This window comes from Phoxinus phoxinus (genome assembly GCF_949152265.1).
Source record: "Phoxinus phoxinus genome assembly, chromosome: 21".
In the NCBI taxonomy this organism is placed as follows: Eukaryota; Metazoa; Chordata; class Actinopteri; order Cypriniformes; family Leuciscidae; genus Phoxinus; species Phoxinus phoxinus.
In genome coordinates, this window is record NC_136896.1 from 17,758,425 (window position 1) to 17,775,919 (window position 17,495).

The 17,495-nt window shown below is 40.1% G+C and overlaps 2 protein-coding genes across 3 annotated transcripts; one reads left to right on the forward strand and one right to left on the reverse strand.

Moving 5' to 3' along the window:
* Positions 1-2: 2 nt before the first annotated feature.
* On the reverse strand, positions 3-4,523 carry ankrd22 (ankyrin repeat domain 22). Of its 2 annotated transcripts, none has more exons than XM_079596151.1 (6): positions 4,107-4,523; positions 1,589-1,780; positions 1,294-1,401; positions 941-1,018; positions 713-811; positions 3-425 (listed from the first exon to the last, which is right to left on the reverse strand). In XM_079596151.1, the coding sequence occupies exons 1-6, from the start codon at positions 4,125-4,127 to the stop codon at positions 348-350; spliced, it is 576 nt and encodes a 191-aa protein (XP_079452277.1). In that variant the 5' UTR covers positions 4,128-4,523; the 3' UTR covers positions 3-347. The 2 variants fall into 2 exon arrangements, with proteins under 2 accessions (XP_079452277.1, XP_079452278.1); XM_079596152.1 differs by having other exon boundaries at positions 1,589-2,285; positions 3,913-4,239.
* A 6,667-nt stretch (positions 4,524-11,190) lies between these two features.
* LOC306989943 (uncharacterized protein) lies at positions 11,191-14,042 on the forward strand. The gene is made up of 5 exons (XM_079596056.1): positions 11,191-11,370; positions 11,741-11,802; positions 12,504-12,543; positions 12,651-12,816; positions 13,563-14,042. Exons 3-5 carry the CDS (start codon positions 12,504-12,506, stop codon positions 13,687-13,689), a joined length of 333 nt encoding a protein of 110 aa, XP_079452182.1. The 5' UTR covers positions 11,191-11,370; positions 11,741-11,802; the 3' UTR covers positions 13,690-14,042.
* Positions 14,043-17,495: the final 3,453 nt, after the last annotated feature.

Genomic DNA, 17,495 nt, shown 5'->3' on the forward strand with positions numbered 1-17,495 from the left:
CGTACAGTATACAGAAAATAACTTTATTTAGTGAGAGGTTTTATTTTTTTAACCAAAGACGTGGCACAATCTAAATCCATGATACCTTACAGTGATAAAAACAAACAAACACTATCACACACTTTAAAACAACCTGAATATAGAGTACATTAAATTATCAATATACAATATATAAGCAACTTTTACTCATTACTTATCAAAACAGTAAATCAAATATACTTGAATAGAAATTAGTATGGCAACATCGTTCATCTGAGAAAACCCAATCTAAACTCAGCTGGTGAATTGTAAAGGACCGCACTGCAACCATGAAACAAGTCTCTGTTCTCTTATGTCCTCCGTCAATACTAATTTGATTTCATTAACATTGAAACAATTTTGTGGAACTGTAGTCTCTGTGCAATATCTAGAGGAGTTTCACTTGTCTGTGAGGGAGACAGAAACACAATGGCAAAATATTAATAGTCTTACAATAATGTGTATATACCAGTATATAATCAACACATTTATATGCCAAAAATTGTTTTTACGTGCATATGATACGCACTTTACGGCGTGTAATACGCACGCATTCCCTACATGTAAATCCTACCCAAGGGTTTTCAGTGCGTAGCATTTTTTTGCACGCAAAAAAAAAATTATACGATTATACGAGAAATGACATTTGTGGTATAGATATGCACTTTCATGAGTTCGTGTTGCAGCAACTTACTTTGTTCTGTATAGAAACATCTGCATTTTTCTGCAATAACAATGGAACGATCCTTTGACTTTTTCTTTGGCACGCATAGTGAAGTCCAGTGTTCCCCTTCTAAAAAGATGGAAAGATACACAGATTATACAATGAACATCCTTTTTGGCAAGGTAATGTTTACACAAATTGCCCAATTTCTTAATTACCACTGGCCTTAAAAAGAAAAAAGAAAATTGTTATACTTACATAGTCTACCGCATTAACATCCACCTTAGTGGCCAAAAGAAACTCCATCAATTTCACATTTTTTCTCTGCTTCTCTACCTTTTGAGAGAGAACAGGTGCAATGCTTTAATATGGTATAATGACACACATTTAGGTCAGTCACATTTAAAGTCAGATCGCATATGTGATGGGCAACACCATACAACTCCACAAAATATTGTCTAACCCCATACATGAATCTCAAGGACATTCTTGAGCTCACTCTACATGCTAAGATTCATTTTCAATTACAATTTTAGCTACTACAGCAATTCTCTTCTTTTCAGACAGTAACTAATCTCCTCTAGAAATGCAATGACTGAGGAATAACTTACCATTATAAGATAACCAATTAACAAGATAGGCATTAAAATGGCAATCATCAGGTAATCCAGGAAGGAGAATGTTCTCCTCGCAGCATAGTGCAAACAGGTCCTTTCTTTCTATAGAAGGATTAGGAACACACATATATTTAAGCAAAACAAGCAAGCTGACCACACAAACAATCATCAATAAAATGTACCTGAGAAAATGATTAAAGTGACTCAAGTGCACACGGGACTCCATCACAACAAACAGTGGTAGCATTACAAACAGAACTCTTTTCTTGTCTTCTCACTAATGCAATACCTTATTCCTAATGGACACATTTGCATTGTAGTCTAGAAGGTATTTGACACTCCTGAGGTGTCCCCGTCTACAGGCGGCTATAATCGGTGTGTCTCCCGTTCTTTTATCTTGAACATTCACATTTCTGGCATCAGCCGAGATCAGTTCATGCAACTTGTGGACGTCATCATCATAAGCTGCCTGACACATGGGCTGTGGAAAGGAAGCAGCACAAAATATGATTACGAAAATTTACATGAAAATACAAATTATCTCATATCTAGTACATGAATAAATGTAAGATGACTAAAGAATGTGCGTGTGAAGTTAGATAGAACCATGACTTGATATCAGAGAATGGTGTAAGAGCAAAACAGGTCTGGTGACATCCCAATGATAACTTCTTAACACATAAGCACACCCTTTCCAAACACAAAATGACAGATAAAATAACAAATGCTACGTTTTTATTTACATAAACACTGAACATAAAGCTCCTAGAGCAGTATTGTATTTTCCTTTTCATGTTTAAGTAAACTGCTGTATTTTATGTATTTTAAGGTGTAAATGGGATGTAGATGCTAATGCAACACTAATGACAACAGAAGTTGGCATTGATATCAACATGGACATCTCTTAAAAAATTAAGAAAAGATGATAGCTAGGCCTAATTAAGTATAATTAAATTTTTACTCAGTAGAAAAACATTACGTTGACACTAGCCGCGTTTCCATTACCCTTCAAATTGCGCAAATTGAAATTGCGAATTGAAAATACGCTCAATGGAAACACGTCAATTTCGCAAAAACTCTCGTTTATCGCAAAAAAGTTTTTACGCTCGCATGAGGAGGTTTTTCAGCCAATTCGAAAAAGGAATATTTCGCAAAACTGCAATGGAAACAGTTTTTGCGCATTTACAGTCACCTGACTTAGAAGACGCGGTGTGTTTGGGGTCCGTGTACGCAAATAATAATAATTATCATCATTATAACATAGGCTACATATTTAGATGAGGCTTTTATCCAAAAAAAAGGAACAAAGCAATTCGTCAAATGTCATTCATAATACGGGTTAGACAATAATAATACAGAGCTGAGATTATCACAAATAAACACAATATTTTGACGCATATCTATAAGGGTATGTGTGGAGTGTGGAGCGCGCACTACATGGCACGGAGGCGCGGGCGTGAACATTTTCCTATTAACAGTGAAACAACTTAATATAGCCTACTCTATAATTTCTGGTCATGCAGAAAATAATAATACATTATTTGTAACTACGTTTATTTGTGTAAACAATAACAAGAAAATGTTGTGCTTTTGTAAAATAAAATAAAACAATCAGGCGCGTTTTCATGATCTCCGTGAACTGGAGCGCGAGAACTGAAACAAAATATAGCCTATGTAGCTAAGTTAAAGCTTGAAATGTCCACTTTAAAACGAACAAATTCGAATCGAAAGCTAATACATTTTGTTCTGATTAAGTAATCCGTATGAAAGGTGCATTTCTCTCTAAAAGCGCATCTGCTTAACAGCGGAGATGGAGATGTTTTTAGCCGAGTTAGAAAACAATAGTTTAATAATATTAATGGCTCTTCTTATTCAGCACTGCGGGAAAATGTCAATTCCAGGTTCTAATTTGGCCTTAGAAAACCAGTAAAATCAACATGTTTTCCATATTAATTTGTGAATATTTTACATGTTTAATAAAGGGGGAAAAAGTCATTAAACAAACATCTGAAAATTCGTCGATATTTACTTTTTTGCGCAGCAGTTGGTGTAGCCAGTTCAAATTAAAATTGTGGTGTTCAACTTTGCGTTTTAAAAAGACAACCGTTTATTTTTCGTTTTTCAATTACGGGTTTAAAAAGGAAAAAACGAATGGACACAAAAGCAGCCTACATCGTTTGGAATAGGAGACAGAGTTCTTTATTAAATTCATAAAAGAAACAATAATTAACCTATAGGAATACTGGATTCTAAACTTCAAAGAAATATGCCACAATCAAAACCTCAGAGCAGAAATGAGGGTGAAACACCCAGAAACTCCTTATATTTCGTTTGGAATAAGGGTCTTTCCCTGCCATTAATGCTTGGATAACACGTACGTCTCCTTCCATTAATAATAAAAATGTCTAATGCGGTGGCTGTGAGATTATATCATGGATTATATAAACCAACGTCCGCTGCCGTGATTTTTGGAATGATTTATCGCGAGAGAAAAAATGACGTTTTAGTTGCATAACATCGGTTAATGGAAACGCCGTCATTTCGCAATAGTTTTTTATCGATATTTAGATAATAGCGCAAAACATTTGCGCAAATCTGTAATGGAAACGCGACTAGTGACACATTGAGGTTTGAAAAACAAAACTCATTAAGTTGTTAGACATTAAATCGCCTTAATTTAGTATAACACGGCCAGTCAATTATCATAATCATCATCAGTTACATGAGCCAAGCCATTTAATTTCTAAAGACATGATGAAGATCAAGACGTGTTTCAAAGAGCCGGTAAAATAGCACACGTTACTCACCTCTGAGTACAAGATCCCCATTTGGTTTCCTCTGTCACTAAAGAGAAACGAACTTGTAAATCCTTAATCAAGACTCTGGAGTTATAAAACTAACAACAGCCCTTTGGTAACTTGCTTTCTATCTGTGGGAACTGTGTAAAACAGCGCTTCAAGTTCAGATAAGGGTGTGGTCAACGATGACGCATAGCTACTCTATAACGCAATCCGTGTCGTTCAGGTATGGAGGTGTAGCGGATTCATTCCGTTCTTGTTATTTCCGTTCTTACACATTTCCTCTTGACAACATCCGGAATAGACTGACTGACAGTTTAATTATGAAACGGGTATATAATAAAACTGTTTCCTAAGTAAGGGGATTAAATAGGCTAAATGTAGGCAAAGAAAATAAATAAATGGCCTTTACTCTGTGGTGTTTTCACTCAAAAACGTACTCGGTTACTAAAGTAACCTCGGTTCTCTCTAGAAGAGGAATGAGTACTGCGTCGAAGACGCTACGGGAAAGATTCTTTCTCGAGATATTGAAGCCTAAAAATTAATACTTAATTTTGTTATTAATGTAAAACGCTTTCAGCAGCATACAGCCTTAGGCGGAACAGCTTGCGCGCCCATTGGCTGTTCTGCTGGAAAAGCAGCAGCCTATGCGAGGCCTAGTGACGCTTGACCCAATGAGGACACTTCGCGCCCTCTCCGTCACGTCCCGCCGAAACGGGCGTGGCCTAGGCCTATAAATACTCAAGCAAGGCTGCCACACACTGATTTTCGCCAATGAAGCGACGCAGAGTGGGCATGCACGGCACGGAGACGCAGTACTCGTTCCTCTTCTAGAGAGAACCGAGGTTACGTTAGTAACCGAGTACGTTCTCTTACGAGAGTTCTCTCGTACTGCGTCGAAGACGCTACGGGAACCCCGTGTAAAACGCCGTGCGTGCTCCGATCCGACACAGACACCCAAGGGCGCGCGCGCCCGGGGCATACAAGTGCCTGAACACAAAAACTCACAGAGAGTTTATAGGGAGAGCGGCTAGAATAGCATCATCCCTTTATAATAGTGCCCCGAAGGACATAATAGCATATATACGTAAATGAATAAATATATATGGCGGGTCATAGCATGCTCATAGGACGCAGTTGTCAGTGAGTGATGCTTAGAACATTAGGTGGTCTGGGCCGCAAGGCAGGGCAGGAACACTGTTTTGCGTCTTCTAGACCGAGAGTAGTTTGGCCTGCAACGCGGGAACCTCTAGGTTATAGAACCTTATAAATGTAGACGGGGAGGCCCAGCCTGCCGCCATACAGATATCTTGCAACGAGATTCCACTATACCAAGCCCACGAAGAGGCCATGCCCCTCGTAGAGTGTGCTCTGATGCCCAGTGGGCATGTTAAACCTTCCAATGCGTAGGCCAGCGCTATGGCATCCACCACCCATCTAGACAGGCTTTGTTTCGACGCGGCTCGTCCCTTAGAACGCCTACTGAACGAAACGAAGAGCTGCTCCGTCTGTCGAAAAACAGCGGAGCGGGACACATAAGCTCTTAATGCCCTGACCGGACAAAGGGAGCTATTACCGTCCTCGGAGGCCGGCAGAGCCGACAGGGAGATGACCTGAGCCCTGAATGGTGTGTTGAGGGACTTAGGCACGTACCCGTGTTTCGGTTTTAGTACGACTTTAGAGTCGTTAGGCCCGAACTCCATACATGACTCTCTCACTGAGAGTGCCTGCAAATCCCCCACGCGCTTCACTAAAGCAAGAGCCAGAAGAAACACAGTCTTGAAAGACAAGTGCTTCATCTCAACTGTGGACGGGGCTCTAGCCTGCTCGATCGTGTCTAGTACTCCCTTCGGGAGGTTAGCGGGTACCCGTTTATAGCCCACGCATGTAGGGACCATAGTTCTGGGCGAGGATGTAAAATCGAGCCCTTGGCCTGAGAGAGGAGGTCCCTCCTCACCGGTATCGGCCATGGATCAGTGCTCATCAGCTGCATCAATACTGGAAACCACGCTTGGTTCGTCCAGAATGGAGCAACGAGCAGCACTGAGCATCCGCTTTCTCTGATTCGCTCCAACACCTGAGGTAGGAGTGAGACAGGAGGAAAGGCATAGAGCGGACAGCGGGGCCAGGCACTGGCCAGCGCGTTCATGCTCTTTGAAAAGAATTTCTCTCTGTGAGCGCAGGTTGTGCTGGGCCCAGACCAAGAGGCGCTCCGTCAACCTGTAGAGGTTTCGGGATCTTACACCCCCCTGGCGGTTTATGTAGGCCACTACCGACATGTTGTCCGAACGGACCAGGACGTGGTGTCCTTTTATCCGGGGACAAAAGCGCCTCAGCGCTAGGTCCACTGCCAACATTTCCAGGCAGTTTATGTGTGGTAGCCTGTCCCGTTCTGACCATTGGCCAAAGGACGGTCTGCCCTCGAGCAGCCCTCCCCAGCCTGAGGTGGACGCGTCCGTGGACACCACCTTCACGCTCGAGGAAGTCCCCAGGCTTACACCTGATCGGTACCAGTCTGACGCTCTCCATGGTGTCAGGGCTGACATGCATTCCTGATCGACCCTGAGGCGACAAAGACCGGAAACCCATGCTCAGCGCGGCACTCGTGCTTTCAGCCAGAACTGCAGTGGGCGCATGCGCAGCAGACCCAGCTGTAGTACTGATGAAAACCTCTGAAACTTCCTGAGCGGGACTATGCGACCGCACCGGAAGGATGCTATCATATGCAGAATACTCAGTCTGCGCTGTGATGACAGCTGTGCCGTCATAGACAGCGAGTCCAGTACCATTCCCAGAAAAGAAATCCTTTGACTGGGAAATAGTGAACTCTTCTCCCAGTTGACTCTGAGACCTAAACACTCGAGGTGATCGAGTAGTAAAGTCTTGTGCCGTACGAGTTCTGAATGCGATTGGGCTAGAATCAGCCAATCGTCCAAATAATTCAGAATTCGTACGCCTCGGAGTCTCAGGGGTGCCAGCGCCGCGTCCATGCACACTGTAAATGTACGAGGTGCTAGAGACAGGCCGAATGGCAGGACTGTGTACTGATATGCCTGGCCCTAGAAGGCGAATCTCAAGAATCGCCTGTGACGTGACGCAATTTGTATTTGAAAATACACGTCTTTCAGATCTATTGTCATAAACCAGTCTCCTCTGCGAATCTGCGCAAGGATTTTTCTGGTCGTGGGCATTCTGAACTTTCGCTTCATAAGCGTTTCGTTGAGCTGCCGCAGATCTAAAATGGGTCTGAGACCCCCGTCTTTCTTTGGCACCAGGAAATATCTGCTGTACAAACCCCCTTCGCTCTGAGCTTGAGATAAAGGCTCTATGGCCCCTTTGCTCAATAGCTTCGCTATTTCGGCCCGAAGTAGGTGTGCTACTTCTGTTTTTACCGTAGTCTCGACTCTCGCCATGTGACGGCAAGGGCGTCGAGAGAACTGTAGCGAATAGCCTCTTTTTATGATGTTCATCACCCATTCTGAAACCCCGGGAAGTTTTTCCCATGCATCCGCACGAGTAACTAGGGGTCGAATGAATTCCGGGCCCTGGTCGCGAAATGGCGGCGACGCGAGAGCAACCGTGTGCTGTAACATGGACGCCGTGTTTGCAGCGTTTGAGGCGGGGGGCGCGCTTAATCGAGCAGGCATCCCGCGCGCGCTCAACTCTCTCAGTTGAGAGAGCGCGCGCGGGGCGAGCCCCGTAGGGCTCGTTATGTTCGTGGATAAATGTGGGTGCGTGACAGCGGGCACATTTATTACACTGGGGGTACTGTCTGTTAGAACTGACTGACCGTGCGTTGGTTTCGTTTTTACAGAAACCGCGGGACGTGCAGTGTGTAGTGGTTGTGGGCACTGAATAGTGGGCACGCTCACTACGTGTGATGCACAATCGACATGAGTCGATTTTATGTGTGCAGACCCTGTGTTGTACGGGGCTGTGCTTGTGTGTACGAATGGGCACTGGGTGGGCATTACAGTTACACACATTACACCATCGGCCGTGGCCGGAACACCAGAAATTGAACTCTTTTAAAGGGCGGCCTGTCGCGGAGCCGGAGCGCTTGGGCAGGAAATGTCTCATGGCTTGCAACGTTTTCTGTACCTCAGCGAATCGATCCGCGAAATCCTTCACTCTGGCTGAGAAAGGGGCTTTTCAGGACTTCGCCACTTCTTCGTGAAGCTCAGGAAGAAAGGGGGCGTGTCTAGAGGGCGGCGAAGCGCGGTCTCCGGCCAGAAAGCGAGGAGAGAACAGCAGTGGTCTTCCCCCACAGACGCGGCTTCCTGTTCGTCGTCCATGACAGACACGGCGGCAGACAGCGGCCGTTGTCCATCGGTGAGCGACTCCAGGGAAGCAGACGGAGAAGCTTGCGGCGGCGGTGAGCTTCTCGTAGTAGAGGGAGGTTCCGGGACCCGCTGAGTGCGGCGCTTCTTACGGCGCGGCACTGTGGCGGGCGGAGGTGCAGCTTTGGCGAACGATGCTAGGCGAGTCCGCAGAGTCGCCATAGGCATCATGTCGCAGTGATGGCAGGCGCCATCACCGAGTGCGATAGCTGCGTGTTCTTCACCCATGCAGGAAACACACAGCACGTGGTGGTCCCCGTCGGTGAGTGGGGCTCTGCACGAGCCGCAGGAGGTGCGAGGCATCTTTAAAAAGACACTCGTTGCTCTTTTGTGAGTGGAAAAAATGTGTGACGCAACGGCGAACACACACACAAAACACACACACAAGTGAAAGGATATAAATCCACGCCGGATAGCGTCGCAGGGAACGGCAGCTGAAGGCGGCGATGACCAGCGGCTTCAGAGATGAGCGCGTCCTGCAAAGGTGCTTTCTCGACGGCTGTGGCGGCTTGTATCCAGATTCCAACGATGCGGGAGCTTCGCTGAAGTAAAGAAAATCAGTGTGTGGCAGTTTCGGCGGGACGTGACGCAGAGGGCGCGAAGCGTCCTCATTGGGTCAAGCGTCACTAGAGGCCTCGCATAGGCTGCTGCTTTTCCAGCAGAACAGCCAATGGGCGCGCAAGCTGTTCCGCATAAGGCTGTATGCTGCTGAAAGCGTTTTACATTAATAACAAAATTAAGGATTAATTTTTAGGCTTCAATATCTCGAGAAAGAATCTTTCCCGTAGCGTCTTCGACGCAGTACGAGAGAACTCCCGTAAGAGAACCTTTTTCTCAGTCGTTTTGGTGCATTTCTCAGATCACATCTCGATCTGAAATGCTCACTTGTTCAACCTCCACGTCACTTGTGCGCATCATAAAAGCAATTTCTCGTTCTTTTGAACAAATTGCAAATGCTTTAATACATCCATGCAATTAATTATGTGGCCTACACTTGTCTGATGTTTTATATTATCGATTGCTTATGTCATGTTGATCAAAATATATTGGGCATACATACCCCTAAAAACTAGCTCCTTGCATAAGTCATTAGGCTAAAATCAAAATGGTTAAATAGACATGTTTCAAATACTTATATTTTCTAAAAAATAAATAAAAATAATAATAATTTTAAATGTGACCTGAATTGTTGATATGCAGAGGAGAATTTAGAATTTCACTAATGAGGGGAAATGTAGATCAACCAATGACGAACCAGTTCAATAAAAGAGCTCAGATGTGCATGTGAAGCTTCCTTTGGCAAGCATATAAAGAGAGCACAACACAGTTACAAATTCTGACAATGGAAGAGCAACAAGGGAAAAAACTGGGCCAACATCTGGGAAGAAGAAGAGTAAGAATGTGTGGTGAAAGGGTACAGAGGCAAATGAGGTATAAAAGGCCAAGATTGTAGACATGTTTCTGATGAAATAAGGGAAATAATGTTCTCAATCATGACCTTATGAGGTGGGTCAAAAGGTACAGCTGAATGTTGGGAGAACAACCGTGTCCTCAGTCATTCAGATGTTTAGAATATTTAATCAGACAAGGTTCATACTGTACTATATTGTTATATTAGTAGGCCTATAGACTATTTGTCCACTTGCATTTTACATTATACGGTAAATGTGTAACTGAAGCCTACAGTCTCTTGCAATCAATAGAGTAGGCTAATGTGTAAATTTGTACTATTAAAATGTATATGTGCCATACAAGTGCAGTCTTTTGAATTTTCAATCGTTTTCATAAAAATTTAAGCCATAGTTTTCATCTGAAAATACTGACAGAGTACACTGTTATATGACTAAGCATTTTGACTATCTTGAACAATGACACAAGGACTTATCATTCTGATGGCACTGATTTGTTAATTGACAAAAATTCTTTGAAAAGTTGAACTAAGGATTTTGAGAAAATGTGAGAAAAACAGTTTTAATAGCTCGATCTCCTGTTTTTGGCCTACTCATAATGCATCCATAGTTTCTAATTACTTGGCAAACCACAACTTATACTTATCACAGGAATCTGATTATACATTTAGGATAACATTTTATTCAGATCACTTTGCCTTTGGCAAAAATATGAAAAAGTTAACTATTCAACTATCACAATTTAAAAAATCTAAATAAAATAACAAAATCAGGCCTATGATAATATTAGCATATGTTCACTTAAGGTAGGAGGGCTAAAGACACTTCTTAAAGAAAGAACTCATTTAATTCTGACAGATAGATAGATAGATAGATAGATAGATAGATAGATACACTGTAACAAATTGCTGTAGATTCTACAGCAAAATTCTACAGAAATTTATTGTTTTATCATTTAACAAGTTATTACTGTAATTCGCAATGCATTATGGGTCAAAAAGAGTATTACAGTTGTTAACAGTATATTTCCCTGTCAACTGTAAATTGATTTACAGGTAAGAGGTGTTTTCACTGTATTTCATACGTTTTACAACAATTTACTGTGGTGTGGCATTATGGGATTGCGCGGGCTGAATGTTTGAAAACTGGTGGACTGGAGCAGCTGCAGGGCAAGAAGAGTTGAAGAGAAAAGGCACTACATTTTTGGTAAGTTAACTTAAATTTACGTCCATAAATATTACAATCTACTGTATTACTTAATGCTGTTTGCGATTCATATTTTGAATATAATTCATAACATAGTGTCAGATGCAATTAATTCTATCGACTTGTTAACAACTGCGTGTTATCAGGACATTTAGTGGGATGTAAAGTGTTTGATTCCAATACTTTTCCCAGCCGAAACTATACGTTTATTTAGTAAAGGAATGTGTCTTTAATTTTAAATTTCTTGTTGCAGGCGAGGCATAGAATCGCGACGGCGCGCGCCATTACAGTGGTGAGACGAAGCTGAACTGTTACAAGGTAAAACCATCGTAAATGTTATGGACAAATGCTGCAGTTTGTTTGTTATAGTTTTATTCGCATTTGCTCTAGATAGTATTTTTTTAGAGCATTTGCAGTTTGGCAGACAAGACAAATCCACTGAAGTGTTGGTGAGACAAAACTATACGCACGTAGCCTACAGTTAGTTTCTTGACGAAAAACATTAGAATATGATATTAACATCGTTGGATACGTCCATATAACAATGTCAGACGCAATTAATATCGACTTGTTAACAACTGCGTGTTATCAGGACATTTAGTGGGATGTAAAGTGTTAGATTCCAATATTTTTTCCCCCGAAACGTTACGTTTATTTTGTGTCTTTAATTTTAAATTTCTTGTTGCAGGCGAGGCATCGCGACGGCGCGCGCCATTACAGTGGTGAGAGACGAAGCTGAACTGTTACAAGGTAAAACCATCGTAAATGTTATGGACAAATGCTGCAGTTTGTTACAGTTTTATTCGCATTTGCTCACAAGAGAGTGTTTTTAGAGCAGTTGCAGTTTGGCAGACAAGACAAATCCAATGAAGTGTTGGTGAGACAAAACTATACGCACGTGCAGTTAGCTTTCTTGACTAAAAACATTAGAATAGGCTATATGATATTAACATTGTTGCAATCTTTGTTGGATGCTGCCATTTTCTCATTTATTTCACCAGTTTTGAAACAGTGTTTAACAAATCCCTGCGTCATAACTAAATTCAAAATGACTGGCAAAAGATTTGAAAGTTCATTTTATTTTCTGTTCAAAGTTCCCATAGTTATCGTTTTCTTAATATAACTTGAACCTAAATCTAAATGAGAAATGTATTACTGTAAATTGTCAACATGAAAGCAATACCATTGTAGGTTTTACTAAGCAGCATATGAAAGGTCTATGGTATATGGTGTAGGCCACCTGACTGTTCCCGTGCATTTACAAAATTTGCAGCTTTTAAGTCTCATCTATTTAGAGACTTTACAGGTTATCAAAAGTCTGGTAAAGGTACCAGATTTGACCAAATAGACACAACACTGATTTGCCAGATTTTGTTGTGGGGTTATATTTTGTTCTCATACTGCATTTAATTACATTTACAATTGTTTCCTTTTAATTTTGTTTCTTGTAGATGTCAGCAACAGCAGCTGATACGAGACTGACTGTCTTAGGTAATGTAGGTTCTCAAAATCTTTAAATTACTGGTACTTAATACATTTTGCCTGTTGTATTTTAGCATACATTTTTATAAAGTGTTTCTTATATGTATTATTTTTAGGTGAAATTCTCACTGCAACCCAGTGGATGCTGAGTATTAAGGGGCAAGTGGTTATGAATCCACACCCCAATTTTATGGCTGGATTTGCTGCTTTGTTGGCAACTTACTACAACTTTAATCTGGTGTACCAGCACAAGGCATCCTGCACACTTGAATTTGTTCAAAGGTAACAGTTTACTTTATATAAATGTGTATATTTTAAAGGATTAGTTCACCCAAAAATTACATTTCTGTCATTAATTAACTACTGACCTTTGTTCATTTTCGGGAACACAAAATTAAGATGTTTTTGATGAAATCCTATAGGTTTCTGAACCACACATAGGCAGCAAAATCATTGCAACTTTCAAGGTCCAGAAACGCAGTTAAGACATTGTTAAAATAGACCATGTGACTACAGTGGATCAATCTTAATGTTATGAAGCCACGATAATACTTTTTGTGTGCAAAACCCCCCCAAAATAATGACTTTATTCAACAATCTCTTCTCTTCTGTGTCAGTCTCTGACGCTGTTAATTAAGTAAACACAGTGCAGCGCTTCCAGGTTCTACGTTAGAACAAAAAGTATTCTCATCACTTCATAACATTATGGTAAATCCACTGGAGTTACATGGACTATTTTAATGATGTGTTTACTACCTTTCTGGGCCTTGAAAGTTGTAATGACGTTGTGGTCTATGTGTGGTTCAGAAACCTCTCCGATTTGATCAAAAACATCTTAAAGTGTGTTCCTGAAAATGAAAGGTCAGTAGTTAATTAATGACAGAAATGTCATTTTGGGGTGAACTAACCCTTTATAATAGATTAGTAGTGCAGCGAATGCTTATTGTAAAGTGGTATATTTTCATTAGTCTGCACATGTCATGCTCCTAAAGCTTCTGCTTGTGTTTTTCTGACTGATTTTTGTGCAGATGTTTTGTTGGAATCAACCCATCCACTGGTACCAAGACAGTCAAAACAAGTGGAAAGACCTCAGAGAAGAGGAACAACAGTCAATCCTCATGTGTCTACTCTTCTCAGAAGACTAATGGACTTTGAGTGGTTAAGCATGTAAGTTGTCAAATGTACAGTGCTGGTCAGAATTATTTGCCCCCTTGGTAAATATGATCAAAGATGGCTGTAAAAAATAAATCTGCATTGTTAATCCTTTTGATATTATATTTAAAACATTTGCAAAAATGTTACCTTTCATCGAAGTAAAATAATTGAAAGTGGGGGGGAAATCACATTATGAAATAAATGTTTTTTCTCCAAAACACGTTGGGAACAATTATTTGCCCCTTTTATTAAATATGTTTGCAACCTCCTTTTCCCAAGATACCAGCTCTGAGTCTTCTCCTATAATGCCTGATGAGTTTGGAGAACACCTGACAAGAGATCAGAGACCATTCCTCTGTACAGAATCTCTCCAGATCCTGCAGATTCCCAGATCCATGTTGGTGCTTTTCAGTTCAGTCCACTCATTTTCTATAGTGTTCAGGCCAGGGACTGGGATGGCCATTGCAGATCTTGGTTTTGTGCTCAGTGACCCATTTTTGTTTTGATTTTGATATTTGTTTTTGGATCATGACATCAAACATGGCCCGTTATAAGATTTCTAGCACAGTCTGTTAGGTCTCATCTGACCATAGAACCCGTCCCGTTTGACGTTCCAGTCGTGTCAGGTACTTTTCAAACGTTCTATGGTCAGATGAAACAAAAAAAATTTGCTTTTTTGGCAGCAAACACTTAAGATGGGTTTAGTGCACACAAGGATAAAAATGAAATACTCTGCTGTATCTTTAATGCTGTGGGCCTAATTTTCAGCCAGAGGTCCTGGACATCTTGTTCAGAGACATGGCATCATGGATTGGATCAAATACCAACAGATAAAAAATCTAAACCTAACAGACTGTGCTATAAATCTTATAACGGGCCATGTTTGATGTCATGATCCAAAAACAAATATCAAAATCAAAACAAAAATGGGTCACTGAGCACAAAACCAAGATCTGCAATGGCCATCCCAGTCCCTGGCCTGAACCCTATAGAAAATGAGTGGACTGAACTGAAAAGCACCAACATGGATCTGGGAATCTGCAGGATCTGGAGAGATTCTGTACAGAGGAATGGTCTCTGATCTCTTGTCAGGTGTTCTCCAAACTCATCAGGCATTATAGGAGAAGACTCAGAGCTGGTATCTTGGGAAAAGGAGGTTGCGAAACATATTTAATAAAAGGGGCAAATAATTGTTCCCAACGTGTTTTGGAGAAAAAACATTTATTTCATAATGTGATTTCCCCCCCACTTTCAATTATTTTACTTCAATGCAAGGTTACATTTTTGCACATTTTTAAAATATAATATCAAAAGGATTAACAATGCAGATTTATTTTTTACAGCCATCTTTGATCATATTTACCAAGGGGGCAAATAATTCTGACCAGCACTGTAAACAAAAAGAGCAGAAATGTTTGTTTTAACAGATGTGAGTTAAACATAATGCCATTCTGTTGATTGAGCTTAAAGGATTAGTTAACTTTTAAAAAAACTTTTGCTGATAATTTACTCACCCCGATGTCATCCAAGATGTCCATGTCTTTCTTTCTTCAGTCGAAAAGAAATTAAGGTTTTTTTATGAAAATATTTCTCCATATAATGGACGTCAATGGTCCCCAAACGGTTCAAGGTCCAAATGACAGTGTCAGTGCCGCTTTAAACGATACCAGACGATGAATACGGGTCTTATCTAGCGAAACTCTCGGTCATTTCAAAAATAAATAAAAAAGTCTAAGTTTTATAAGCACAAATGCTCGCCTTGCTCTGTTCTGGGATGCGCGTTCGTGACGTCACATAATACGCAGTTATGTTGAAAAGGTCACGCTTCTATGAAAAGTAAAACATTTCTGTCCTGACGAAAATTTTCTTTTAGGCTTTTTAATATTACAACACCCAGGATACGCACACGAAATGGGCATTTTAAACGATAAACTGACACAAAGACATTTGAATATGTCTATATGGTCCTCCTTCCGCACATTTGTAAACACTCGGTACGTCAAGCGTGCCCTTTTCAGCGTAATTGCGTATTACGTGACGTCACGAACGCGCATCACAGAACCGAGCAAGGTGAGCGTTTGTGCTTATAAAACTTAAACTTTTTTATTTATTTTTTAAATGACCGAACGTTTCGCTAGATAAGACCCGTATTCATCGTCTGGTATCGTTTAATGCCCTTTGAAGCGGCACTGACACTGTCATTTGGACCTTGAACCGTTTGGGGCCCATTGACGTCCATTATATGGAGAAATGTGTTCATCAAAAACCTTAATTTCTTTTCGACTGAAGAAAGAAAGACATGGACATCTTGGATGACATCGGGGTGAGTAAATTATCAGCAAAAGTTTTTTTTTAAAGTGAACTAATCCTTTAAAGGGATAGTTCACCCAAAAAATTTAAATTCCGTCATCATTTACTTACCCCCTTGTTGTTCTAAACCTGTATGAGATTCTTTCTTCAGCTGAACACAAAAGAAGATATTTTGAAGAACGTTGGTAACCAAACAGTTGATTGTAGCCATTTACTTTCAATTGTCTGGTTACCAAAATTCTTTAAAATATCATCTGTGTTCAACAGAAGAAAGAAACTAATACAGGTTTGGAACACATTGAGGGTGAGTAAACAGAATGATGACAGAATTTGAATTTTTGGATGCATTTTTCCTTTAACTTTTATTGAACCCAGAATCTTGCTTTTAAGTCTTACAAGTTATTTGTAGTTATTTTGTGACTGATTTTGAAAATATTTTCTGTACTTGAAAAGTAAAATTGTTGTTACCTGTCTTGCAGTATTTGCTTATTATTTTAATAAATATTTTTCAACAACAGCTTTGACTTTCTGTTTTTTTTTTTTATGTGTATTTTAATGCATTTACATCAATATAATGGTAAATAATAGAGTATAGTTTACTGTTAAAATGATTCTTTTCAGCTTTTTAAATGTTAAACTATTACAGCATCTTCTTGAATGTTGGGGGTATTTACAGGATTTTATTGGCAATTTTTTTGCCAGGTAAATATTGTACTTTAGTGAAATTACAAAAAAATGCTGTAAAATATAATTACAGGATTTTATTGGCAACTTTATTGCCAGGTAAATACTGTACTTTAGTGAAATTACAAAATATTGCTGTAAAATAAAATACAAGTTTAATTCAATGTTACTGTAAAAAAACCTACTAATTACTGTATTTTATATACAACAATTACCTGTAAATTGATTTACAGTATTATACTGTAATCAATTTTACAGCAATTACCAACATTTTTACAGGACTTTATTGGCAACTTTTTTGCCAGTAAATTCCTGTAATTTCTACAGGAATTTTTTTACAGTGTAGACAGATAGATAGATAGATAGATAGATAGATAGATAGATAGATAGATAGATAGATAGATAGATAGATAGATAGATAGATAGATAATCCAAAAGAAATCCGTATCTGCCCATAAGAAACTTTACAAAAAAAAAAAAAAAACAAGCTCATATGGCTTGTCATGACACGTTTTTTTACGATTAAATCGTTTTGGTTTTTTTACTCAACTGCTGCAGAGACGGGCTTTGATAGTATAGCTAAATTGATTTAAAAGGAGAGCCTATAGCCAACTTTGTTTAATGCATATCAGTAGCCTAGACCTCCTGCGCAGATGCAATTTGGCGATTTGGAGGGGTACGTTGTGCCCCATCTGGTGGATAAAAATACAAACAAACAATGTCTTTTTTCTTTTTTTTCTTTTTATCGTAATATTTGACAAAATAGCCTACGTTTTAATAACCATTAAAAGAGCCTGTCCCATACACTCTCT